This window comes from Eptesicus fuscus, chromosome 4 (assembly GCF_027574615.1).
Source record: "Eptesicus fuscus isolate TK198812 chromosome 4, DD_ASM_mEF_20220401, whole genome shotgun sequence".
NCBI lineage: Eukaryota > Metazoa > Chordata > Mammalia > Chiroptera > Vespertilionidae > Eptesicus > Eptesicus fuscus.
The window spans coordinates 32,252,073-32,277,978 of record NC_072476.1 but is presented as its reverse complement, the minus strand read 5'-3'; the positions used below and the strand labels follow the sequence as shown (position 1 = coordinate 32,277,978).

Genomic DNA, 25,906 nt, shown 5'->3' with positions numbered 1-25,906 from the left:
TATATTCGATCTCACTTGTGACCAGTGACTCAGGGGCTAAGGGTTCTGTATTTTAGGCCACCTCCCCTAAACACATTAAATTCCCTTGTTAATGTATCATTATATTTGACCCTTTGAGTGTAGGCAGGCTGGGTAGATAATAAAACAGTATTTGGCTTATGTTTAATAACTTTCTCCTCCCTTTGTGTTGTCCCCACAGCCTGGGAAAGCCTTGGTGTCCTTTAGAAGGGTTCAGTGGTGTTATTTCAAGGGATTTAATCAAAGATTGTAAAGATTGCGAGGCTTAAATCTGACCAACCAAACTTGGGGAGGTGACAGCAGCTGCCCCCCCCCCCCCCTTCGCAATCTGTGAACGTTCAGTCTTTTCTCCTTGCTGTGCCAATCTGTTTTCCTGGTGGCGGGTGGCAGCACGGTATTATATTTGGAGACCCCGTTGGTTTCTCATGTGGACCTGCATATGTCTGCACGGGTGGGGAAGGGAGTGTGGCAGGCCCCCGGGGGGGTCCCCAATTGCCAGCAGCAGGTCTCCTCAGACTCGCTGGCCCTGCAGCCCTGTGGTAAAGGTGGATTTGCCTTCCATCAAGCGACCTGTCCCAGGCTCAGCCTTTCTCAGTCTGGCTCGCTAATGGATCTGCCTGGAAGGCTTTCGGGGAACCGCGGGGATTAGAGGGTCTCATAGATCGTGTGCTCTTCCAAAGCACCCACCCCCAATCCCACTGTCTTCAAGCTCTTCCCTCTAGTGAGCCTGCAGCATCCAGCATTGGGCCACAGAAGTCACCAAACACTGCTCATTTTGTGCCCTCTGCCCCCCAGCTCTAGAAGTAGGGTCCTCGTTGAAAGCAGTCAAGGGCTCTCTGTTTTTCTGTAAGTTTTCTGCACCCGTGTGTGATTGGAACGAAACATCAACTTTACTTTTTTTGTCATATTTCAATATTGGCTTCTTTCCCCCTTCTTGAAGTCTCCCTTTATAACTTCTGCTGCTGCTTAAATATAGATGTCTAAGTCCTCCTCCTTACCAGATTGTTTATATTTTTGAAGAGCCTTCTGCTTATCTGCGATTGCTCTCTCTTCTCTATCTCCATCCCCACGTTACCACATTGCTTTCGGTTGCTCTTTTTTTCTGCCTTCACTTGACTGGGATGTGTTTCAAATGTGGTCTATCAAAATGTGCAGTGTTTCCCTCTTTGCTGCAGTAGCTTTGACATCTGTTCTTGAATTCTAGCCCACGTTATTCTTTTGGACTTGTTTGCCCAAGATTTGCTGTAATGCCAGAATCACTAAAGGGAAGAGTGTGGTGTGGTATTCTTTCCCCCTCCAGCCCGACCCCCCTTTTAAACTGTCCAGTTTCCAAGTCGACAGCACACTGGATGTTTGTTCCAGCACTCTGTCATCTCGTCTGGCAGTGGCCCACCCGTAGTGGTACGAGTGAAGTGTTCACCAGCAGGGCTTACAGACTACTTCAGTATTTCCACCAAAAAGGAAAGCAGGTGGAACTTCATGAGGTGGGTGGAGGGTAGGTGGAGAAACTCTCACCTGCTTCCTGGATGGCTCTGGGTGGATTTTCATTTTTATTTTACTTGCCTTTCAGCCTTTGATGGGGTCCTTGTTCTGTTGTGCCTGCGCCTGGGGGGAATAGTCCAGACCATTGAGAAGCCACTTGGGACAGCCACTTTAATCCTAAGCAGAATGTGCTAGTGTGTGTCTTTAAAATGGGCCTCTCGGTGGCTATGGGAACGTGTCCTTGAGCTCCTGCTGTCAGCCAAGAACACCATTCTGGGCCCATCTGCTGTAGGCTTGTTTGAAACTGATCCTTTTGGTGGTTGCTCCCAGAATTCCTGAGGTCAGGGCACAGCTTCTCTGCTGCTTTGAGTATCAGTTTGTTGTGTATAGCAGAGCCCACAGCCCTTAGCCTTTGACTGGTCCTCTTACAGGGAACCCATTCCTGGTGCTTCTCAGAGGGAAATAAGCCTCATTTCTGAATGTTTATAAGATATTGGAAATCATTAGTCTTAGAATTTACCTTATAAAGGTCCCTCTTGAAAACAAGTAACAGGTTAAATGATGTCTAGCCTGTAGTAAGCCCCACAATAAATATTTGTTGAATGGAAGCAATGAAGCATCATTACAAAAGATTCCGGATCCACACTGTTGAAGGATAGCCAAACAGAATGCCCTGATGAGAAGCGCAGAGCGAATCCAAAGGACCGAGCACAGAGACGTGACAAGAAGAAACACTTGTTAAGAACAGAAGAAGCGAGTGACTCCAGGGAGGGATGCCCTTTGGGCATTGGCCTGACTCTGGTTTTAGCAAAAAGAAAAAAAAGTATCTGTATGTACTATTACAGAAACAGTCATTTGTGAGGTGGTGTCAATACACACATCAAAGCTGAGCGAGTTTGGTTTTCTCAAACTAGCGCATGGGGCTGGATGGGAACCGTGTGATCTGTCTCTTTCCCTGTCCACAGCCCCAGCGTCGCCTCTGTCGAGGAGTTGACAGTCACTGGAGCACCGGGGCTGTCCCCAGTGTTCTGGTCAAATGCAAATATGATCCCCTCTGGTACAAACTGCAATTACAATCTTGTCTTCCCTTTTTTTTTTTTTTTTGTCTCTCTTGACAGAGGGAACTCGATGCCACCGCAACAGTATTGGCAAACCGGCAAGATGAAAGCGAGCAGTCTAGAAAGCGGCTCATTGAGCAGAGCCGAGAGTTCAAGAAGAACACTCCAGAGGTGAGGCAGCATTCCGGCCAGGTCTCTTTGCAGGGGTCTCACTATCCTGACATAATCAGAAGATATGTTGTAAGCATTTAACTTCTATCAGACAGACAGTCTGCCTTCTTTTGATTGCCCTCAGCCCTGTACCAGCAGACGGCATGCTTCCACGAGGGCTGGAGAATGCGGGCATTGACAGGTTGTCTGCGCAAATTAAAGCATGAGCTAATTGCAGATGCAGACACTGCAGTCTGGGTCTTCGAGAATACGTGGCCAGGTCAGACCCTTGAGTCCATCCCGGCCTCTGGTCCCTGCCCTTCATGCCCACACTACCCCCAAGTCCATGGAGGATCACTGAGTGTGAGGCTGTAGATGGTGGAGGGCAGGCAGGGTATCTGAGGACTGCCCACATCTCGGGATGCATATGCCAATACTTCTTGTAAATCAGACATTTAGTCTGGTAAGGCCTTTTAAATGCCTCTGTTTCCTGAAATATGCTTTAAAGGGCACTGGAAATGTGCTCTTTATGTGCTCCTGTGTGTGTGTGTGTGTGTGTGTGTGTGTGTGTGTGTGTGTGTAAGTTTGTGTTCGGAGGACAGTGTTTGGAGTAGTTAGGTCAGCAGCTTTGGCCCCATCTCCCAGGCCTCCAGATTCTTCCTTGGAGGACAAAGGGACAGGCCTGGAAGAATAGCTGCTTTCTGGGAGGGTGCCTTTAACTTTCACAATATACCTCATTTACAATATACAGAAATCCTGTAAAATGGTATGTGAATTGAATTTTTAAAAGTGGACTTGTTTTAAGTGTTCCAAGGAGATTGCTATTTAAGTGAGTGCTATTGTGAATCATCTGGGGAAACAAATAATTAACCCTCTGTTTTCAGAATAAATATGTTGGGAGAAAACATAATAGCTCAGGGGAAAGAGAAAGGGCTCTAGGGGCAGACCTACCTAAAGGCTTTTAATTTGAGACCCACGATTTACCCTCTCCACCCCACCCTGCCCTGTGTGGATCTGCCATATTTTGACAGATCAAAAATGCAGATCAGAGTAATTCATGGGGGTTGCTGCCCTCTGCAGTTTCGGGGGAGCCTCTATTCTCCATGTTCCATCTTGTCCCGAGTAAAGATAGGAGCAAAGAAAGGAACTAAGGATAGGACCCTTCTGTTGCCTCCTCTTGGGCTACTTCAGGGTAGATCTTCCTAGAGAGTCTTGCAGTAGGGTTTCCCAAGCTCTCGTCCTTGACTTTGTTTCCCCCACCAACCTCTGCCATACCTGTCTCTCGAGCCACTCTCAACACTGTTCCAGTAAGCAGCTGTCATCTGCTGTCCTGTGTTCTTACTGCCCTCCCTTGGGGACTATATGTCCAGCAGTGGCCATAGAAAAAAGAAGGTCAGACAACCTTAAGTAAACCTAATCTGTCATACGACAAGTACAGTGAGGAAGCAGAGAACTGGATTCTTGGGTGTTCCTCTGGACCCCAGATTCCTGTTAGCTGCCGAGGGCCTGTTCCGGCGAGGAGGGGCATGTTCCACCCGGCCACCTAGTGCTGCACTCAGTTGATAAATGTTGATTGTACTGAACTGGGCCCAGTTCCTCCATGGATGTCTAAATGGGCCTTGTTTTGCAGGATCTGGGGACCAGCTCACACGGTTTGTGTTGCGTCCCATGCCAGTTACTTGAAAAAACCTAACCTTAAACTGCACTTTATCTCCTAATCCCAATACACAGAAGAGGCTTAGGAAGGAAGCAGCCTGATTGGTAAATGCCATTTGGGGCACCTTTTTTCAGGCGCAGTTTTAAACATTGTCTTCTGTGGAGAAGAGGACCGAGAAACTCGCCTGTAAGAGGATGGAAGTTGCCATCCCGCTTGTTTCTGGCCTCTGCTAGTTGTTCGAGGCTGGTACCCACTCGGGCTGCTTCCACTGCAGTAGGGAGAGTCTGGCTGCAGCACGGATCTCAGCAAATGTAGAAGGGTGAAGCTGCTTGCAGGCTCCTGCCCCCACTGCTCCCCTTGCATTTTCCTATCCCAGGTTCATCCTGGAAACCTGTACGGCGGGGGTCCCTGTGGGAACCCTGAGGCAAGACTGATAGAGATGACTGGCAGATTTACTTATGCCACCAACCAGAATCTTCTCTTTGAAATTTTTAAGCCACTTAAAGCCATGGTGGGAGTGGGTAGCTGCAGCTGGGGTTCTCTGGGGTACACAGAGGGAGGGGGGTTGTGGGAGGTGGACTGGTGGTAAATGTGGGGGCTCTAGTGAGTATGGGGCCTGGGATCTAGAGGATTGTCACTTTGGGGTTTCAGATCAGAGGATCCCGACTTCTCTTCGACATTAGGCACTTCTCCTGATTCTACCACTGGACAGATTATTAAACAAGGGAGGAAACACATTGCCACATTATAGAGGGAACGTGCTAGAAGATGGACCTGTGAAAATGAAGGTTGCTTAGAACTTTGTTGGTTTGCGGGTAGGAAAGGTATCTTTTCATGTGGATACAGACTAGGATGCTCATGTTTCACTTGGTTGGCTGAGTGAGGCCCAGGCCTTGTTCCGGGGAGCCACTGAGGCAGACCAGGGCCAGTGGCATTCTTGCTGGTGTCGCACCAGGTGTGTTGATTCTCAGTGAAAAAGCTGGCATTCCTCTTTGTTCTGGGTAAGAAGGAAATGTCCTCCCAGTGTTGGTTGAATATCCAGTAAGTTCAATATGCAGGATTAGGCACCAGGGTGAAGGCAGAGGTGAGTAAGGTTGTCCCTCGACAGGGAATTTGTATTTTCCTGGGCTGGCCCTGCCCAAGGGCAACCTCAAGTCCAGAGGGACAGGTGGGCTCTAACAGGAGGCTCCGGGAAAGGCAGATGGAGTCTGACAGGCTGGATCACTCCCCCGGGACAAGCCACAGGAACACAGAGGCAGGCGCCGGGGTGGCCAGAGCCGTGACTATCTTTTGTTTAGAATTCTTTTTTCTTTTTTTAAGTTTCAGTTTTATGTCATTAGATTAATACCTTTACAGTCAGTTGATATTATTGCTTATGTCTTTTTACCCTCAGAATTGTAGTTAATTTGAAGGAGGTTGCAATGACTCTGCAAATAAAGTTTTATGCATTTCTTTGATTCCAAAAATGAGTTCCTTTCAAAGAAAAACATTTTTAATTTTGTAACTAAACATTCATTTCCTACTGAATTAATAATTGGGAGTTGAACATAAAAGACTGTGGGGTATTTCCAGGTTGTGTAGCTTTCCATATTATTTTTGCAGGTGACTTACTGGCTGTTGCCATTGGGCAAATTACTTAACCTCCCAAAGTCTCAGTTTCATCATCTATAAAAAGTGTAATGACAGGGCCCAGCTCACAGGATTGATAGGTGTGTGTGTGTGGAGGCTCTGCACAGACCTGGCGTCCAGTCTGTGTCTGTTACTAGTATTAACTTAGAACGAGTACCTTGAAATGCATGAGATGCAGCTGATTTCTGCTCCTCAAAGCTAGTTCAGGGAACTTTAAAAAACACACAACAAATACAGGTAATTTCAGCCCAAAGTGTTCCAAAAGCTGATTTGTGATAACAGTTTATCATTTTACAAGATACCTTTTGAACGTCTTCCATGTGCCAGACGGTTTGGCCCTGGGGGTAAAGTCCTGTCCCCTTTCTTACAAACCTTGTCTTCCTACCTTGCCCGTAGAACATCCTGACATCGCTTATTCAGTGCTAGGATAGTACAACTGGAACCTCCTGCATATAGACTTTTACCCAGAAACACTCACATATCCATGGTGGGAAGGATCTAAGCCACAAGCACCTCATTAACTCTTACTGTAGGTAGACAGGGCTTCCTTTTAAGCCTTGCTTCTCAACCTTTGCAATATTGGTGAATGTTAAGGACTCACTCCCCTGAGAAATGCATGAATTTCCATAGAGTTTCTCTTGGACTCTGAAACTCATCTGGACAACTGACTTAGAGAACAGCTCTGGGCACACATGGGCAGTCTCAGCATGCCACTCTGGGAACATCTTGTGTGACTCCTCCTTCACCCTCCTCCTAGTTGTGCCCAGGGTAGGAGGGATGAAAGGAGGGGCAGGGGCTGTGTGAGGGATCACTGCCAAGGCCCTGACATCTGGGTAGAGGCCACTGTGCTCCAGCCTCCGAGCTGGGCACTAAGGTGGTGGAACCGGGCCACCTCTGGTTGGATTGGGGCCCCGCAGGCTGGCAGCAGGCACAGACACCTCTGCATTGGATGAAGCTTTGCTCCTGCCTGAGGCTGATGAAGGGCAAGGCCAGCCAGGTGGCAGTGTGTGCAGGGGAGGGGGAAGCAGTAGCTGTCTCAGGGCCTAGTGGTGTTAGAACTGTGTGCAGCGTAGGCCAACCCTCTTGCCTTCTGCTTTTCTGTTGCTTTGATCAGAGATCTGAGGCACAGGCGAGCCAGGATTACCTTTGATGCCCCAAATGGCATCTGTATTGATGAAGTTGACTGCAGATTGGATCAGTGGCGACATAGAAGCATGTAGGTGCCACCACCCAGAAACCCCCAGGGCACTGGGCCAATTCCTCACTTCTGGAAACTGAGTTATTTTCTGTTGGGTACCATGAAAGGGACAGCACTAGAGTTTCATGATTCTGCCTAGGAATTGCTTTTTTCTTGCTTTTCCACTTGGTTAATTTTTATGTCCTCCTCACCCTCCCGCCCCCGACTAAAGTTTGACTTGAGGTTGCCACAGCTACTGCTCAGCCAAGCTGAGACTTGAACCCAGGCAATATGGGCCCAGAGTCAGTTCTCTTAACTGTGGAGCTGTGCTGCCCGCCGACAGGCCCAGAAGCTGGAGCAAACAAAACTCTGTGCAGTGCAGGCCCTAAGGTGAGGACACAGGATGTTTGCAGGGGAAGAATTCAGCTCACCGGCCTGTGCTCTTAGAATGAGATGCTTGGTTGTCAGAAGAGAAGTCTTCAGTGTTGGACTTGCTTCCAGAAAGAGCACAGGGATGCTTTTTGTTTTATTACAGTAAGGGCATTCTTTTCAGTAAGGGCAGGACCATCCTTTATGAGGGTGAGAGGAGGAGACCCGCAGACCTGAGATGCAGTGATTTTTATTATAATCTATGCTCATGGTTTGTTTTTGTGCTGTCATTGTGTCCAGCTCCTACCCTATCATGTGTCTTAGGTGTCTCTCTCTCTGACTTTGCAAGGTTCATCTATATTTCCTGTAGAAGGGGCCACATCTCTTCTGTGAGATTTAAAAGTGAGCTTCAATTCCGGAGCTCTCATTGGTCAATTTCCCCCTGATATATTTTTGCCTAAACATCTCTTCTCTGGAGTGTTAATCCTCATGACACCTGGTCTACTACGCTTACATTCCAGATCTGTTCTCTATGTCTGTCCTGCCCAATGCATATGGCTTCTTTCCATGTCACCATTTCTTGCTTCTGCTGTCAACAGCAGAGCAACCCTCAGCCCTGACCTTTTGGGACACAGTTCCCCAGGGTCAGCACTGGGACTGAACACCCCTTCCTCAGTCGCTGTTCCCACCAGGCGGGTGGCTCTGGGCCTGACACCAGCTGCAGCCTCACAGCCCCGCCTCCTGGTCTGGTCAGCATGCCTAACTGTGACAGGGAATGTTCTTTTTACTGCTGACAGAACTGCCTGTTCACTGGCGTTCATTTCCTGAGTGCCAGAATCTTAATTTGCCCTTTCTGTCTCAGGTTAGAGTGTTTTCTGAGTTTTACATTCTTGGGAAACTGTTGTAAAAAATCAGGAGTCACCTTCAGCTATGACTTGGAAAGCAATCTTGCGCCATCATTGAAATGAACTCGATTAGTGGATTCTTTCAGGACTCTGGCAGGTGGAGGGGGGGGGGGTGGGCAGTGAGTGTCTTCATTAGGAGAGCCACAGTCATCTTTTCCCTGATGAGGATGGATATGAAATCACATGCCCAAACACGGTTCCTTCACACATAAGTCACCTGCTCCCTTTTTGCCGATGTGAGGAAGACAAAAGGATGGAAAGATGCTGCAAAGTTTCAACTCCTTTTTCACTCCCTGTGAGAAAAGGAGTCAGCAGGCTGGGGGAGGACGGGGGGTGGGGGCAGTAATATATAGTTGTGGCCCAGGCCCAAATACATTTAGTCACTGCCTCTACAGCCTTTATATAGACACTGCAGGGAGTGACTCAGCCTGGAAAAAGAGAGTCACTTAAAAATAAAGTCGCGACTCAAATGGACACGTCCTGCACAGGCTGCCTTGAGATATTGTGGCTGGAGCTTGGTTAGAAGCCTGGGGGGCGTCTTTGCTCTGCAGGACCCAACTGGGGTCCCCTGTGAGTCAGGTAGCTAAGGAGGATTAAAGGAGCTTTCTAAACTCTTAAAACAGCATTCAGACGTTTTAGCTGTGATGGGACACGGTTGTGTGTAGGGTAGCAACTGAACTCTAACTCTTACCTTGTTTTAAACAAATTAATGGACTATGAAAGGCAGTATGGCTCTACAGTTTACCACTCAGCTTTTGTTTTTGCTTCCATGCTTATAGGAATCGAAAATCAGTGAACACGAAAGACACCAGCATTATGTTTCTTGTATCTCATTGGACACTCAAATGGGTTCATTGAAGCCCATAGCACTGATTTGACAAATCTGACTTTTAAAGAGGAGAGCAGACAGACATGTCCCTAGGCACATGGACCCTTTAGGAAGGGCAGTGACAGGAGGGAGGCCTACAAGCTAAGAAGATCAGGGGCACAGGGTGGACACCAGCTAGGAATACGAGCATCCCCATTATCTAACGAATTGCTCATGTTGGAGGTCCAGGAATCTAGCCACACCTCTGTAGCCGAATCTGCAGCTCTGGTACAATTCCTTTCTTCCATTTGTAAAGGGTCAGGACCTTACGGCAGGAGCTGTGCCTCCATTGCGTTTTCATTTAGCTGTGGACCTCCATGGACACTTTATGGTGATTGTAGTATGAAAGGTCCTGTCAAATCTACAGCATGCATTTAGAAATCTTTCCTTTACAAAACATAGGTTTTAAAAATGCTAATTACATCACTGTACGATTGGTTTCTCAAATAGGCAGATAATAAAGCTTTGACACAAATTTTATTTTATTTTTTTTCTACAAAATTAAATAAAAAGAATTCAAGAAATGCCTTTTTTTTCTTTAGCAATTCTTTAAAAAGTTAAATATAGAGTTACCTTATGACCTTACATGTCCACTCCTAGGTATAATCCAAAAGAACTGAAAACACGTTTACACAAAAACTTGTATATGAATGTTCATGCAGCATTATTCAAGATAACCCTAAAGTAGAAGCAACCCAATTGTCCATCAGTGGATGAATTGATAAATAAAATGTGGTCTGTCCATACAATGGAATATTATTATTCAGCAATAAAAAGGAATGAAGCTGATATGTGCTACAACATGGATGAACTTTGAAAATAACATGCCAAGTGAAAGAAGCCAGACACAAAAAGACCACATATTATATGATTTCATCTATATGAACTGTCTAGTTCTATAGAGACAGAAAGTAGACTAGTAACCGGGTTGCTAGGGGCTGGGGTGAAAAATAGGGAATGACTGCTCATGTTTGGGGGTTCCTTTGGGAGATGGTGAAAATGTCCTGGAATTAGTAAGTGGTGATAGTTGCACAAATGTCTCTCTTGTGGGGGGTGTGGGAAATCCCTGCATAGATTTTTTTATGCAGTTGTGCTCTTAGACTGAAGAAAATCATAGAAGTATCATGTGAATTTTCATTTTGGCAGTAGCAACTTAGTGTTAAAAAGGCTACTCTGGTATTTGGCAAAATTATAAAGCCCAAATAATCAACTTGTATGTTAATCATTCTAGAATTACCCACCGTTGAGTTATAATAAGATTTTAACTAGCAAAAGTTTAAAAATTAAAAGTGAACTTTTAACTGTTACCAATTAAACTCTTTAAGCCAATATACCAACCCAGGAGGTTACTTTCTTGTTTCTTTTGGGTTCCTAGGAGAGAAAACCTGCCTCCAGTGTGATAGTGAATGTAACTTAACCCTCATTCAGCCCCAAGTCAGTAAGAGCTGGCCACGTCATCCCCCCACATTCCAGAGACCCTGCAGCATGCTCTGAGGCATCATGGAGGCCTGTAGAGCAGAGGAATTTCCTCCGTCTTGGGCAGACTGAACCAAGTCCTAGTAGCTCCCTGGTTCACTAGCATTGGGACAGAGACTTAACCTCAGTTCCATTACCTGCCAAACTGTATTCCGCCTACTTCAGGGGGTCATGATGAGGAGTGGATGAGATTCCTGGAAGGTAAATGTACAGTCCAGGACCGGGAGTGGAGTGGAGAGCTTGTAAGTGGTGACATCGATGTTTGGGCTGAGTGACCTTGAGGGAGGTCACTAAACATTCTGAGAGTTGGACCCTGTATATAAAAATAAGCAGAACCAAAAATGAATGTCCCAGCTACTAGGCAGGAAATGAATTCATGTACACAGAGGGTACAGTAGGTGCTCAATAAACACTTTTCTTCTCTGTTTTCTCCTCCTTCCCTTCCCTTCCATCTACAAGTAGTTCTGCACCCGTCCAGGGGCAATGGGCAATTTGAGGTGCTGAGATACATCAGGCACTGAGAGAAGCTTCCAGTTTTCAAAGAGGGGCAGGCAGGCAGTGACTAAGTAAACAATTGACATGTAAGATAATTTCAGGTGTGATAAGAACTAAAGCAGGACAGTATGGCAGTGAGTGAGTGTGGATGGTGGAGGTTCTTCAGGAAGTTAAGGGAAGTTTTTTGAATCAAAAAATGGAAAATACCCCTTTGCACAGACCGCCCCCTTGATGAATTTAGCAGGTTGTTTAGCACTGAGGTCCCTAAAATGCCTTTCCGGTAAAGGCCTGATTTATCTTTGTTTGCTCTTATCACCCAATTACTTTCAGGCATCAGATCCAGTCCTTCTGCTTTCTAAGACCAGGGACACCATTTAATTTGGACATTAGAAAGTTAAGGAACATTTGAGTTAGAGGGAGACCTTACTGAAAAGTGAATTCTTAGGCAATCAGTGAAGAGTTAATCTCTCAATTTCTGTGCTCCATGACTGAGTGAGAACTGTGTGTGGAGCCCTGACTTAGGGGCAGCAGGGTGGCCTCCCGAGCCCCAGGCCACACTTTCTGTGAGTGCTGGAAGGCAGTCTGTCCAAACTCGCTGAAATGTCGACACAGGACCGACATTCCCTTTCCTTCCTGAGCCCATGTGTTGCTTCCTTCGTGTGTCTAGCAGCTTTTAAAGGGCTATTTTAAGTATAACAGACCAAGTATTTGAGAGTTTAATAACTGTCCAAAGGAAAAGACTGTAATTAGTTTGGTGTGGTGTGTAAGTTTAGTCGAGACCATGTTGAGTTGTATAATCTCTCGGAGCCTCCATTTTCTCACCCAGTAAATGGGAGTGATGACAACTATTTTGGAGTTATTGTAACTCTGACAAAATGTTATAGAGTATCCAGAATAACCGTGGTGAATAATAGAAGCTCAATAAATGGCACGTTATGTTATTAATATCTAATCTTTTGAAAGGAGAAATTGTACTATTCATGAATGGATTTTAAAGTTACAAATGAACACTAAAATTTTAAAAATACTCTTAAAGCATAGAGAAGACCAGTAGATCTATAAACTATAAACCTAGTTTCTACTGCAGACTTGAATAGAGTCAGTAAAATAAAAACGTGTTCCTTCCATGTGCCTAGATGGTCATTTCTCTTTCTTTGCATTAGCTTTACTGTTTGTAGAGTGGAAATATTTGCCATTGGACTCTCTTTGGAAGCTGTTCTTTGAGAGTAGCCAATAACTTATTTTTCTGGTCAGTAACCTCATCTGCCATGCATTTTGAATGGAGAATGCCATGCTATGTAGGATGTAATAACAATTTGGATGCGGAAAGGATCTCACAGCCTCTTCTCAATAAATATCCTTGTAGGGCATAATGGCTAAATGTGAAAGCCATAAAATTTGGTTGAAATCGTGGCGAACTGTTATTTATTAATATTTATTGAGTACTTACTAAGAGCCAAGCATTATGCTAAATGCCTCACAAACATTTCAGTGCCCCTTGCAGTTACCCCAGGAAGTGGGTGTCATTAGTGTCACATTAGAGTGTTAGCCACCTGCCTACCAGGCAGACAGGCTCCCATGAACCAGGCCATGACCACTGTACCAAACTGTCTCCTTTTAGCTTCTGGAAGTCAATTTTTATTCATTTAATTGTAAGCGGATTCTCTTCTTTTAGTTTAAAAAATGATTTTTAGTATTGCTTTGAAGTGACATACATTTAAAGGATTTTGTGTGTTGGGGGGTGCATTTAGTGGGAGTATACCCAGGGAGGAGCAAGTAGGCTAAACTCTAACGTTTACTTAGGAATTACTATAAGCCAAAGCACAGGAAAATCTTCCCTTTAATTTTGAGATTATGTTAGTCAAGAAAGAGACTGTGGGATGACAAGTCCCACTGATCCTGAGATTTGTTGGCTTAGATTTTTCTTTCTTTGGCCAGGGGCCTGTGGGTAGGGTTAATCATTGAATATTGATTATTGACTAATGTTGGTTCTTGGTTTTAACTTGCAAATGTGAGTTGCATAAAAAGTAAGTTTACAAGGAGCGTTACATGTCTGCCATGCAGAGTATAATAATTTTGTTTGTGGCCCAGTATTTTAACAGGAAGATATATGCCTGGTATAGTTGATATAATTAAAAGAGTGTTGTATTGGGAATCTGGACACTTGGATTTCTGCTCCTGGCTCTGCCACTGACTGGATTTGAGATCTGAGCAAGCCAGGTTTGAGAAAGGAGGTGGTGATGCAATATGTGTGGCTGAGAATTGAGGGCTATGGAGTTTGGCCCTTTCCCTCCTCAAGCTCTCTCGGGTTCATCCTCCCCATGGGCCAAGATGTAGGTGTTGCCCTTTCTTCTTAGTAGGCCTCACCTAATTTACCTCTTGGGGTTTTTCTATTCAGAATTCATTATACGTACAGCAAGCAGTTATGGTGATACCATTGTGTGTGAAACTGGGTGTACCAGGGCCACTCTGTGTTGAGGGCTCTGGTCACTGCAGGAACACAGGAATAACAACAGCTTACACTTACTGAGCACTGTGTGCCCTGAATACCTATAAAATAGATACAGTATTTATCTCCATTTTAAAGAGAAGGAAACTGAAGCCAGAGAGGAGAGAGTCCCCTAGCATGTCACAGCCAATGGCCAGTGACACTGGCTGGAGGTTTCAAATCCAGGCCAATCAGCTGCAGGTCTATGCCAGAGTGGCTCTATGGGGAATACTGAGTTCTGGAGGCCACTGACCAGGCTTGCAAAGCCTGCTTCTGCCCCAGAGGGGTCCGGCCACATGCAGGCCACCCTCCCTGCCTATCTCCCCAACAGATAGAATTTCCTGTGCATTCAGGGGAGAGAACAGTCTGGATTACTTCTCCAGGGAACAATTTACATCCTGAGCAACTTTCAGCTACGGGACCCCATCTTGGTGTTTCCCTGCTTTACATTGGAAAGGTCACCATTTTAATTCAGAAAGCTAATTGGGGCCCCAATTTGACCCCATATTTATTTATTTACTGACTCTATACTGGGGACACCTTAAAGAGGGCTGGCTGCAAAGAGGTCTGTGATCAAGTATCCTGAGATTGGACAGTTGACAACAGTTCAGCTTTTCCCAGGGTCTCTGCCTTGTGGAGGTGGGTGCTACCTCAGTGCCTGGTACCTCCCACACTGCCTTCCCTGTTGTGCCATTAGAACATTGCATTTGTAAGGTAAGGGATACCTTTCAGCCCTGAGAAAGATTTGCATCAACCAGATCCTGTTCTTAACCTAGGGAGCAGCTCAGATAGAAAAACTCAGAAGGTTCAGCCACCTCTGCCTCTCCTGCGTCCCACTCAAGCCTCACTCAGGATTTTACCTGCAGTAGTTCTTTTATACATGAAGCATGAAACTGGGGTTAATTTTTTTAAATATGAAATAATTTCTAGCATTCTGGAAAATATAGAAAACAAAGGCTTTCCTGTCCTTCATGAAGATTAGGTAGATGTTTACATTTTGCCCATTTGCTTCCGATGCTTCTTTTTTCAAATATCAATAAAAGATTACAGTGAAAACCCCATTTCCATGTCTCCCCCCTCCATTCTTCCTCAGATATGAACCCCGTTCTAAAACCGATACTTTATTTCCATGTGCTTTTTTGCACTCATTACAATGTTTACACCCTCATAAACTATAGATATTATTTTAGATATACATGTATTTTACTATTTATATAAATGGGTTTATGCAAAGGGATATGTATGCATATGCAAAGGGATATGTATGTATATATCCCTTGACACTTTGTATTTTTCACCCAGTATTACCTTTTAGAAATGTAGCTGAGTGTGTACATGCATCTAGTTTATTCTTTTAAGTTGGGACACACTATTCCACTGTGTGCACGAACCACAGGAGATGTATCCATTGCCCTGTTGAGATGGCAAGTGGATTTTTGGTTGTTGACACTTTATTATTACACGTGTCCTAGGGAGTGAGCTCAGGAGTTCCCTGGGGTGGACACCCAGGAGTGCAGTCTCTGGTCACAGCTGCACCAGGTAGTTGCTCTCCAGGGTGGTGGCATGCTGTTATTTCCCCACTGGCCAGCTCCCACTACCTGTTCTAGCTTCTAATGTGGGTGAAGATACCTTTTGTACAAAGAATAGCCTATACAGTTTCCTTTGTTATGTCTTAACTGCTCATATTCTTTGCCCATTTTCTTACTGGACTGTTTTGCTGTTTTTCTTGTAGGAAATTTCAATATTCGGAATCTGGGTTCTTTGTGCAAGTGTACTTTGCTGATGTCGCCTCCCAGACCTATCCTTTCACTATGTTTATGGGGCAGTTGTCACCTGGAAAATTTTAATTTTAATCTTTCTAAGTTTTCCAGTTTTTGATATAATGTTTATGTTTTAAGTTTAATCTTATCTCAGAAATTGTCCCTATGCTGACAGTCTCTCGTGTTTTCTTGCCGTAGTTTTTTGGTTTTGCTTTTCACTTTAGGCCTGTAAAGCTTTTGTGTGGGTGGTGAGGATCCAATTTATTTTGTCCATCGAGAGCCTTTCATCCCCAAACCATTACCATCCAGTCCACCTTTCCCCAGTGAGTTGCCTTCAGTACCTCTGTCAGGTGCGATGCCCCCTTCTAGGCTCCTGGCCCATCCCTGTTGTCTGCTTGTGTGTTCCTGCACCAACCCTATACTGCTCTGGTGATTACTACTGTGTAATTACCACAGTTATTTTCATAGCATTCCTAAGTCTTGATTTCTGGTAGGGGAAGGCCCCCACCCTCATTGCTCTTCAAAATTATCTAGACCCGTGGTCGGCAAACTGTGGCTCGCGAGCCACATGCGGCTCTTTGGCCCCTTGAGTGTGGCTCTTCCACAAAATACCATGGCCTGGGTGAGTCTATTTTGAAGAAGTGGCGTTAGAAGAAGTTTAAGTTTAAAAAATTTGGCTGTCAAAAGAAATTTCAATCATTGTACTGTTGATATTTGGCTCTGTTGGCTAATGAGTTTGCTGACCACTGATCTAGACTATTCTTTCATATGTCTTTTAGAATCATTTATTTGGTTCCATTTTAAAAATTCTGCTGGGGTTTTATTGGAATTTCATTGAATTTGTAGGTTAATATGGAGAGACTTTATAAAGTGTTTAGAGTTTTGATGGAGTTATTTTAGATCTTATTCTTGGATGAATTTCATTCCATGTATGACTCCAGGGATCCATGAAAACTATACACTCTTACTTACTCTAGTTCACTGTGTGGATACAAAATAGTCAAAATTGAAGGATTGATCATTGTAGTCTGGAGCCAGGCATGAAAATAAACCCCACTCTGTTATCATAGGTGGCTGTGATTAAGATCAGGGGAAAGGTCAGCTGTGGGCCTCCTAACATTGACAGTTTCCTTCAGAAGATTAAGTGGTTCTTCATTTTTGGCCCAGGTCATCAGTAGCTTAAAGCCATTACTGTCTATTGGCTGTTTGGTTTGTCTGAAATATGGGGCTGGTCTCAGCCTATTTCCCTGGGGTCAGGTGTGTTCACATAATCAAAGTGCCAGGAACTCATATCTCGTGTGTGTGTGTGTGTGTGTGTGTGTGTGTGTGTGTGTGTACGTGTATGAATTAGCTTTTTGGGGAAGAATGCATTGCCAAAATTCAGAGGTGTTGTTTTGTACCTTTGCATTTTAAAATGTGTGTTCTTTCCTATTAGAGTGTTTTCAAGTTTATTTTTGAGATAGGCTGGTTCAGCCTCACACACAGTTCCATGTGCTTTCAAAAATGACCATTTATGAAGCTGTCTACCATTGATTAAAGGAAGAAAAAGAAAGATTCATTTTCTGTCGATGTGTGTTCAGGGATTTTCTGCAGCCCAGTACAGTTCCCATGCCTATTTAGAGAAGGGTGATAGCTTCTCTTTCCTTTAATTAAAAGTTGACAACAAGGAAATGTTTATTTATTTTGTTAATGTATAAACAACCCATGAAAAGTATTTCATATATATTTAAATAATTACTTGGCCAAGATAAAGAAAAAAGTACTGGTTCCAACAACAATACCCCACCTACCCCATCCCACCTCCAAATAAAATGACCCGTGAATAGGAATGAAGGGATTAAAGTAAAAAATATGATCTGGGCAGGTTGGCTAATATAGTGAAGAATAGAACTTGTGGTTTAGCTCTTTTTTGCTGCTGTAAGATAAGGGAAATATTTCTATTTCTTTCAAATCCATTTGTACTTGAAACTAGATTAAACATTTTAATCTGGTTTATTATAGATTATAACTGTGGGAAATGAGTTGTGTGGAAACCCTTCTTAAGTAAATGAACTGATATGTTAGAACCAGAAGAGCTGAGAGTAATTTTTATTTTAAAATTCTTTTTGCATTAGCACATCTGCAGTGTTGAGGAATATATGGAAAATTGAAATAGTGCTTCTATCCTGCTGTGTCTCCAGCACGTCAATAAATCACCTTTTTTTCCTTTTAAAATGTCTGGCCTTGTAATTTATGTTTGCATAACCCATTACTAAATTCATAGTAGGTGTTTTAGTTGGCAGGCATTAGCCCAGGGGTTCTGAGGATCTTTTTAAAAAAATATAGAACCTTTGTTAGTATTTATATTTAAGTGGACATTTTCCTTTAAGAAAATAATGAATTGAATTTTTAAAATAGAATTTGGAGCGAGCTATTTACCTTTTTCCTAAACAAACAGTATTAACTCTATAGTCCCACATTACCAATTGTCACGGAGTTCTTAATAGACTTTATGGTTTTCCATTTTAAAATTAAAATCAGAAGAAAATTATTCTGATGATAAGATCATACTAATTTCTATATGATTTCAGTAAGTTTCATAGAAAATACAAATTTCTGTTTTAGTAATTTTTGATTTTGTAAATGCAGTTGACTGTTTTAGTTATAAAGTAAAGATGAATATATTCATTTACTGCCAGCACTATTTGGTGCTTGAACAGAAATAGAAATGTTCAGTATTACTCCACATGTTTGTGGCTTACCTTTGAGACTTTCTAATTTTTAACCATTTAAAAATAATCATTATGTCTTCTAGCCTTAAATTAGAAAAAATTTTTAAAGCTTTACATTGAAATTATGAAAAAAAAAGTTACTTCTGTTTTCTGTTGTAAAATGTTTAAGTTATTTTTATGGTAGTTAGGAAGCTGGAAGGGCCATTTATGGTTTTCTGAAGAAGTTCACTTTATTTGATCATCCCTTCTCTTCAGCCCCATCAGCTGGTTAATAATGTTTTCAACATAAAACATGTATCTCAGCCCATTGAAGTCACAGTAGCCAATCAGAAGAGGACTTGTTTCTCCCTCAGGGAGCTTTAATATATTTATCAGGAAGTCTGTAGCCTCCTCAGTGTCTTTGTGAACTAGAATGTTATTGTTCAAAGGATACTGGTATGTTTAAAAATTCAGAATTGAACGTGTCCAAAGTGTGATCTCCAAGTCCAGTTGTGCTGTACAAGTTTGACAGTCTCTCTGGCTTCCTCCTACTTAAGTTAGGGAGTAAAAGAAATGACAGTTTTCTTTTATTTTTAAAAACATAGCTAATTTGACATTTTTAAAGTGCCTATTTGCATTATAATATTTCATTATCAGAGATGTTTATTCTGTTGTATTGCTCTGACAACCTTCTACATTTACAGAATAATTTCTGTGGAGTTCAAAAGGTGCCTTTTCTATTTCTGCATTTATTTCTGGGAACTTTGGGGGTATTATTCTCTCTTCCTGGTGAGGGGCAGCGTTTCGAAAATCTCTCTGACTTTTAAAAACTCAGCTCCCAGACCTGAGCATCTTCTGACTCTTATAAGAACCATGGAAGTAGATTACAGAAGTGGTATCGCAGCTTTCAGAAGCCGGGAACCACATTTTATGGCTTCAGTGAAGTTTTCTTCTCCCTGTCTATCCTCCCTCGAGTTGATGGCCCCTTAGTCATGAGCCTTGTGGTTGTTTCCCAGAAAGCGTTTCCACTAGAGGAAGGTGCTGTGCCAGAAGCTGGAAGAAAGGAAGAAGGAGGTGTTTATCGTCTCGAAGATGTCTTCCAACTTTTACTATTAACTCCCGTCCAAAGTAAACTTTCGGGTTTGTTTCAAGTCACTTCTGGCCAAAGTGCAGTTGGGTTAGCCGTGTCCTCTAGCAGTAGAGGCGGAAACAGCATCACCCTGGGTGAGGGGGCAGGCGGAGATTGTTCGTTGAGTGAGTGACAGCTATGGGACAGTTTTGACTTGAGAGGCATGAATGACTGAGGGCCATCTCAGTGAGCTTTTCACAGTTATGTGCTGTGTAGTTGTCTGGGACCTAGGCCCTCTGAGAGACACTGGGGTATCCAGAGCTCCCCTGAGGCACTCGTGCCCCAGTAGGAGATTGGCAAGGATATAGTGTTTTGATAAAGAGTAGTAAATGACAAAATGGAGAGGGCCATGCCAAGCGAATGCCTAGAGCAAAGAAAAGGGAGTCAAGGGGAGATGCAGGAGCCTGGAGTGAACAGTCCACAGGGGTGGGGTGGGGCTGACATGGTGGCAAGGCTCAGGCCCCTGCTGGAGAAGTGGAGAGCAAGGCTGAGGAACTTGGACATTAGTCTGCATAAGGCCCTACCAAGGGACTACAGGGTGAGTGGTTAGGGCTGACCTGGCCTGGCTTACACCTCACATCGGTGCTGCACGCTGTGGTGTGGAGCAGGGATGTTCCAGCACAAAGGTGGAGCCAGAATGGCTGGAGCCTGCTAGAGGGGGCTAGGTGAGAATAAGCAAGTGGTGGTATATTATTCAACAAACACCTGTTGTGCACCTTCTCTGGGCCAGGCACTATTCTAGACCCTGAGGACATTAGGGAAGTAGAGACATGAATTCTAAAAATGCTTGGCTGCAGCCAGGAGAGAGACAGGGTGGTAGCCAGAGAAGGATAAGGTTTAAGAGGGCAGTTCCCCTGCTGAGGGGGACCTTCCCCCAACCCCAGCCCATGCTGACCACTGACCTGTTTTTTGTTCCCATAGTTTTGCATTTTTCAGAATGCCATCTATAATAATAAAAGTGTAATATGCGAATCGACCAAACAGCGGAACGACCATCCAGACTACCACACTATGACACCCACTGGCTCCAGGCCAGCCAAGATGGGTGCGATTGATCGCAGAGCCCCGATCAAAGAGGGAGGCTCAGGCTACCTGGCCAGCAGCACTGCAGTGGGTGGGCGGGGCCTCCCTCTGCGGGGTGATTGATCATGGGGCTCCCACACTGTGAGAGGGTGCAGGCCAGGCTGAAGGACTGCCCCCCCCCCCCGTCAGTGCACGAATTTCGTGCACCAGGCCTCTAGTATGGATCATAAAGCTTTTGAGTCTGGCTTCTTTCCTTCAGCACAATGCTTTTAAAATTCACCATGCAGCTGCGTGTATCAGTGGTTCCTCCCTTTTTTGTGCCAAGTAGAGTTCCCTTGTCGGGATGCACCCCAGTGGAGAAGGATTTGTAAAAGTGGTCAGGCTGCACTTACCAGGATCCCTAATATCCAGTCCCCTGGGACACACTGCCGATACCCTGATTGATTTAATAGGCAGGCTGGCAAGTGTGCTTTCCATTTTTACCAAGAATGATCACGTGTGAAGCTCTGCCATTTCTCCTCACACCCTCTTTCTGAATGTTAATGGTATTCCTTGAAGGGGTTAGGTTACCCTTGGTAAAACTGACTGATTTCTGGTCCTGTGTCCCAAAGGAAAAAAGGATTTGAGAGTGGTTGGGAACACTCACCCAGAGACGCAGTCCCTGAAGATTTCAGGCCCCCTACTCCAACCCACCCCCCATGGTGAGACCAGGAGGATTACCTGCTCTGAGCACACAGGTGTGGCCAGATGGAAGGTTGCAGTCTCTAGTGACTTGGAATAGCAGCACTACAGTAAACCAGAAGGCTATCGCCCTTTGTTCTTTGAATTGTAGGTGTCTTGCTAGTGTTTCCTTAGATTGTTATTTAATACCTCTGCCTTTAACTCCTGTGAATGTGCTTTCTTCTCCTTAGGTTGTGAGCTCTGGGAAGATAGGAGCAAATACCCAGGATCCGCTTTAATTCTGGTTGGAGTTGTTAATTGGCCCATTGATTGAATGCTGTGATGCATATGTATATTGAGCCAGAAAGATACTGTTGCAGCTGGGGTTGGGGTGGGCAGACTTAGCAATCTGTAGCCCACCCTGTACATTCTTCAGGAGAAAACTAAGGCCCAGAGAGGGGCACTGACTTGTATAGAGTCACATGGATACACATGGGAAGGGTCTGCTTTCTCTGCAGTCAGCAGCTCTGTACGTGTCTCATCTTCATGCTATAAATTTGAAAGCCAGAAGGAAAAGGGCACTGTGCTGGGCTTCCTTGAGGCAGGTGGCTCTTTTAAAGCTGGGGATTATTGCCAATCTGACCTTGTTTCCATGGAAGCAGCCAGCAGGGCAGCTTGTTCCTGTCAACCTGAGGCCTGCTGGAGCCTCAACCCCCGGTGGGCTCCTCGCCAACTCTCTCGGAGGAGGGGGGACCTGGGAGCCCTCCTAGAGTCCTTTCCTGCTTACTATTTGCTACAGGAGTTCAGTTGGACGGGAAAGTCAGTGAATTGCTAGTCCCAACCTACACTTTCCCTCAAACTTACATGGCATGGCAGCCTTCAACATTACACTGGGAAATCTCTTCTTTGAGGTCTCTGCTAAGTATTGGGGTACCCCTGTTGACTATGTGGCTTTCCTCACTGCTCCTGGAGGACCTTAAAGATGAAAATAGAAGAAATATCTAGCATCTCTGTGTTGTATTGCAAGCGAATTCTTAAAAAAACAAAAATACCTAAATATCTGAGGGGAATCTATTCCTTGAAATTAATTTCAAGCTACTGGATCTTCTTTCTCACTGTGATTGCAGTTCGGCATTTTGTGTTTGATAACCCAGTGGTGAGAGTAGACTTGTCTCCTCTCTTGTCCGGTAGTTTTAATGTCTTGGCATTCTTGAACTTGGTCTGCTTCATTTCATGCTGGATCACAACTCAGTAATGAAGCCTTTATTATATTAAATAGTCAACAGATACATTCTTTGAAGAATTCTGACTTTTTAACAACTCCATTTAAGCCTTTGGCCACATTGGTTCGGAGGGGCATTTTGCCTTGCTAAATTCCAGAGTTAATTGCAAACCTTAAAAGACTAGAAAACGCTGAGAACAACTTGTTAAATCACAGACCAGGGAAAGGTCCCCATTCCTCCGGTCCCTTCCCCCTCCTCCTGTTTTTCAGTCTTTTGGGTGGTTGGTGGTGTAAGCACAGTTTTATCAGACATGCCAGCACACATTGTTTCCCAGGTCTGTTTCTGCACTAGTTTGGGTAGAAACGTATCCAACTTCTGTTCCAGTAGGTGGGGAAAAATGCTTAAATCCTAGAAGCACGCTCACCTACCTTTTTAGGGTATTGCAGGTTTAGCTCGAGGGCTGGAAGACTTCCAAAAAAGTATGACTAAGGGAGAAAAAGACTACTCCCAAAGCGAACAGGGTGGAGTATCCCGGCCAGGACAGGAAAATTCCCAGCAGGGAAACTGCATGTCTGTAGCACAGACATATTGGGTCATAGATTTGCTTTCACAGAATAAGTGAAATGGAACAAGAGTTTTTTTATTTCTCATTCCAAAAGGTCTAGTTTCTTCAGGTGTGTCTTTCGGTCTCAACTTGTATTCAGTATTATTTCAAAGGATTTTCACTTAAGACAGTATCTACTCCAAACCAGATAGCTGGCTGAGAAAGGGAGACGTTCTGTCTCCTAATCACTCTGCCAACTACTTGCCTTAGAGCAGCATCTTTCCCTAAAGATCCCGGCCACCTGACTCTTCTTTCCCCTGCTGTTGTTTCTTCTTTGCCTGTTAGCAGCCGACGACAGTGCACCCATGGCTCTCTGAGAGCCAACACATGTTGTATGTTTTGTGTGTCTTTGGAGCAACACAGACCTAGATTCAAATCTTGCCTCCACTGACTGTATATCACTTCTCTGCACCTCAATTCAACTGGGGTAGGAATCTGTCCTTCTTTGGGCTGTGATTAAATCATCGAGCCCATATACATGGTCATCATATCTTAGCACCTGCACAGAGGTATCTGGTGAACGTCACTTTCCTTCCCAGCCTAGTATATGCTGACATGCTGAGTTGCAGAAAAGGAACAATTCATCTAAATTGAAGCAAGTAGGTAGATGCTTTGCTACACGCATATGACTGAACGCAGCCTGTCTTTGAACATCTTTTGTCTCAGTTTTAGTGTTTTCTCTCAAGTTGGCTCTTTTCAGTATTATGTGTAGGCAGGCTGTAGAGTGAGGAGCCAGGCTCAGAGTTATTGGGAGTTAAAGGAGTAGCAGGGCCAGAAGTAGGGAGGGAACAATGTTCCTTAATAGTATGATTTATTTTTTAAGGTAGTGATTAAGTTTGTGGGCACCTTTTGGCTTTTAGAAGTTCAGATTATAGCTTTAGTCACTGTCATATACACAGCATAATTCCTGCTACATAGGCATTTAATAAATATTGTTAAATAAATGAAATAACTTAAGAAAATAGTGTTGTTGCTCTTGCATTTGCACAGAGGCAGACCTAACTGCAACTCTCTTGATTATATCTTTGTTGCACTTATTCCTGTGCTGTCCTGAGTGATATATAAAATCTGTCTGCATATAGCATCAGCATTCTAAAAATGGGGGAAAAAGCATTGTTATTTTCTCAGTATTAAAATAATATGGGTTAGTTGTAAAACATTTAATAAATAAAGAAACAAAATCACTTGAAATTTGAAAAATGTTAACCATTGTAAACATTTTTCAAACAGCTTTTCTGATATCTCTATAATATTTAAATGCATATATAGGCTCAGTTATGTTCAGTATTATTGAAACGTATCTGCTGTGTGCTAAGGACTTAGGGGTCATACACATACATGCACTTTGTGAGCTTGTGCATCAGGGACATCTGGCCAGTCAGTCTGTACTGGTCTGGCCTGGCCTGTATTTTTCATTGCTGTATATTATGCCAGTGTTTGGCTTGCCCTGGTGCATTTAGCCAATTCTTTCTTTCTTTTGTTTTGGAATATATTTTAAATCAATTTCAGAGATGAAGGGAAAGGGAGAGAGGGAAACATCAATGAGGAGAATCATTGATTGGCTGCCTCCTACACACCCCCTACTGGGTGGGGATCAAGCTTGCAACCTGGGCATATGCCCTGACTAGTAATTGAACTGTGACCTCCTGGTTCATAGATCGATGCTCAACCACTGAGCTACACTGGCTGGCCTAGCCAATCCTTTCTTGATGGAAGTTCAAGTTGCTTGTTATTTTAAGTAAACCATGTCTAGTCAAACAACACAACAACTTGAGCCATGCACAGGTTCTTGCCAAACCGTCCATTAGTGCTGTGACTCAGGACAGAAAACTTGTTTTTTCTTTAGTTATTGGACTCAGCTATTCCCATGTGTGGGGGCAGGTAATTGACTTGTCAGAGGCATGGAAGGAACCCCTGTCCCCACTGCCCAGCCCCTCCACTATGGCTCTTTCCAGAAAGGAGGCTGTGGACAGCGGGGCAGCCGTATTGAGAGTCTTACGTGGTAGAGTGGGACAAGACCTGCAAAGCCCGCTGGTCTATAGCTTCAGCCTTTCATCAACCCCAGCATGATGGAAACACAAGTAGGAGGATGTTGCTAAGTTGATTGGGTGGCATTAACTGTAAGTGATGTACCCCAGCAGTCTTGATGGTATTAAATGCTAGGTGTGATGGTTCCGGCTCACTCACCAAAGGAGCCAGGATTATGGGTGCTCTAGGCAGATGGACCCCGTGGAGCCGAGGAGAGTGACTGCCTGTCACTGTGAGGAACAATCTGGTCTGCTCAGACGCACCTCTGTTTTCCATGGGCGGCCAGTGAACTCCCAGTGAGACCTATGACGGGGTCCACCCTTCTCATTCCACAGATAGGGAAATGGACCTATCACGGTTGCAGTTCAGAGAGTTATCACATGAGTCTAGTAGCTGGTTCTGGATCTTTCCACTGCGCTCCCACTACTGGGGTGGTGTTTGTCTATCTCCTCTGCCTTGTCATTTGGCATGCTGTGTCTGCCTGTTGGTGATTCTGTGTTTTTTTGTGTGTGTTTGTTTTTTTAATAAAACCCTGTGCCTTTTGGTTGGTGCTCTTATTCTTCAAGGGTCCCACTAGCCTCTAGCAGACACCTCAGCCTACCCAGAGAGAAGGTGGCCATATCCAGGTTGCCCCTGGGAGACCCAGAGTCCCACATTGCCACATGGGTGCAGACATGCCCACACTCTTGCCTGCAGGTGTGAGATAAGAGAGATTCTTTTCTGGTGCAAGGTGCTGCGATTTGGCCTGGGGCAGCGCATGTGAATCAGGGTCGGCCCTGTTGTTCTGATACCCCGCGTTAAGACCCAGAGCCATGTGAGTGAGAAAACAAGAGAGCATTTTACTTTTCCCAAAGTGCTGTCACTCCTGGGTCCACCCCCACGCCCTGAGCCCACTTTGGGACTTCACCGTTGTCCAGAGACTAAGGAGCCTCTGGGGCAAGTGCCAGGTGTGTACTGGGAGTGGGGTCTTCATGGGGTCTCCTGAACACGCAGGGCAGAGCCATCAAAGGCCTTGGA

At 44.4% G+C, this 25,906-nt stretch overlaps 1 protein-coding gene across 7 annotated transcripts in view; it reads left to right on the top strand.

Annotated features, from left to right (window-relative positions):
* CUX1 (cut like homeobox 1) overlaps positions 1-25,906 on the top strand; it is a 355,467-nt gene that overhangs the window by 74,773 nt on the left and 254,788 nt on the right. For 5 of the 7 annotated variants that reach the window (XM_054714868.1, XM_054714867.1, XM_028145288.2 and 2 more), the window contains exon 2: positions 2,619-2,729. The exons of the other annotated variants lie outside the window; for them this stretch is intronic. In XM_054714868.1, the coding sequence (XP_054570843.1) occupies positions 2,619-2,729 (111 nt within the window). The remainder of the gene's footprint in view (positions 1-2,618; positions 2,730-25,906) is intronic. 7 annotated transcript variants of the gene reach the window in all.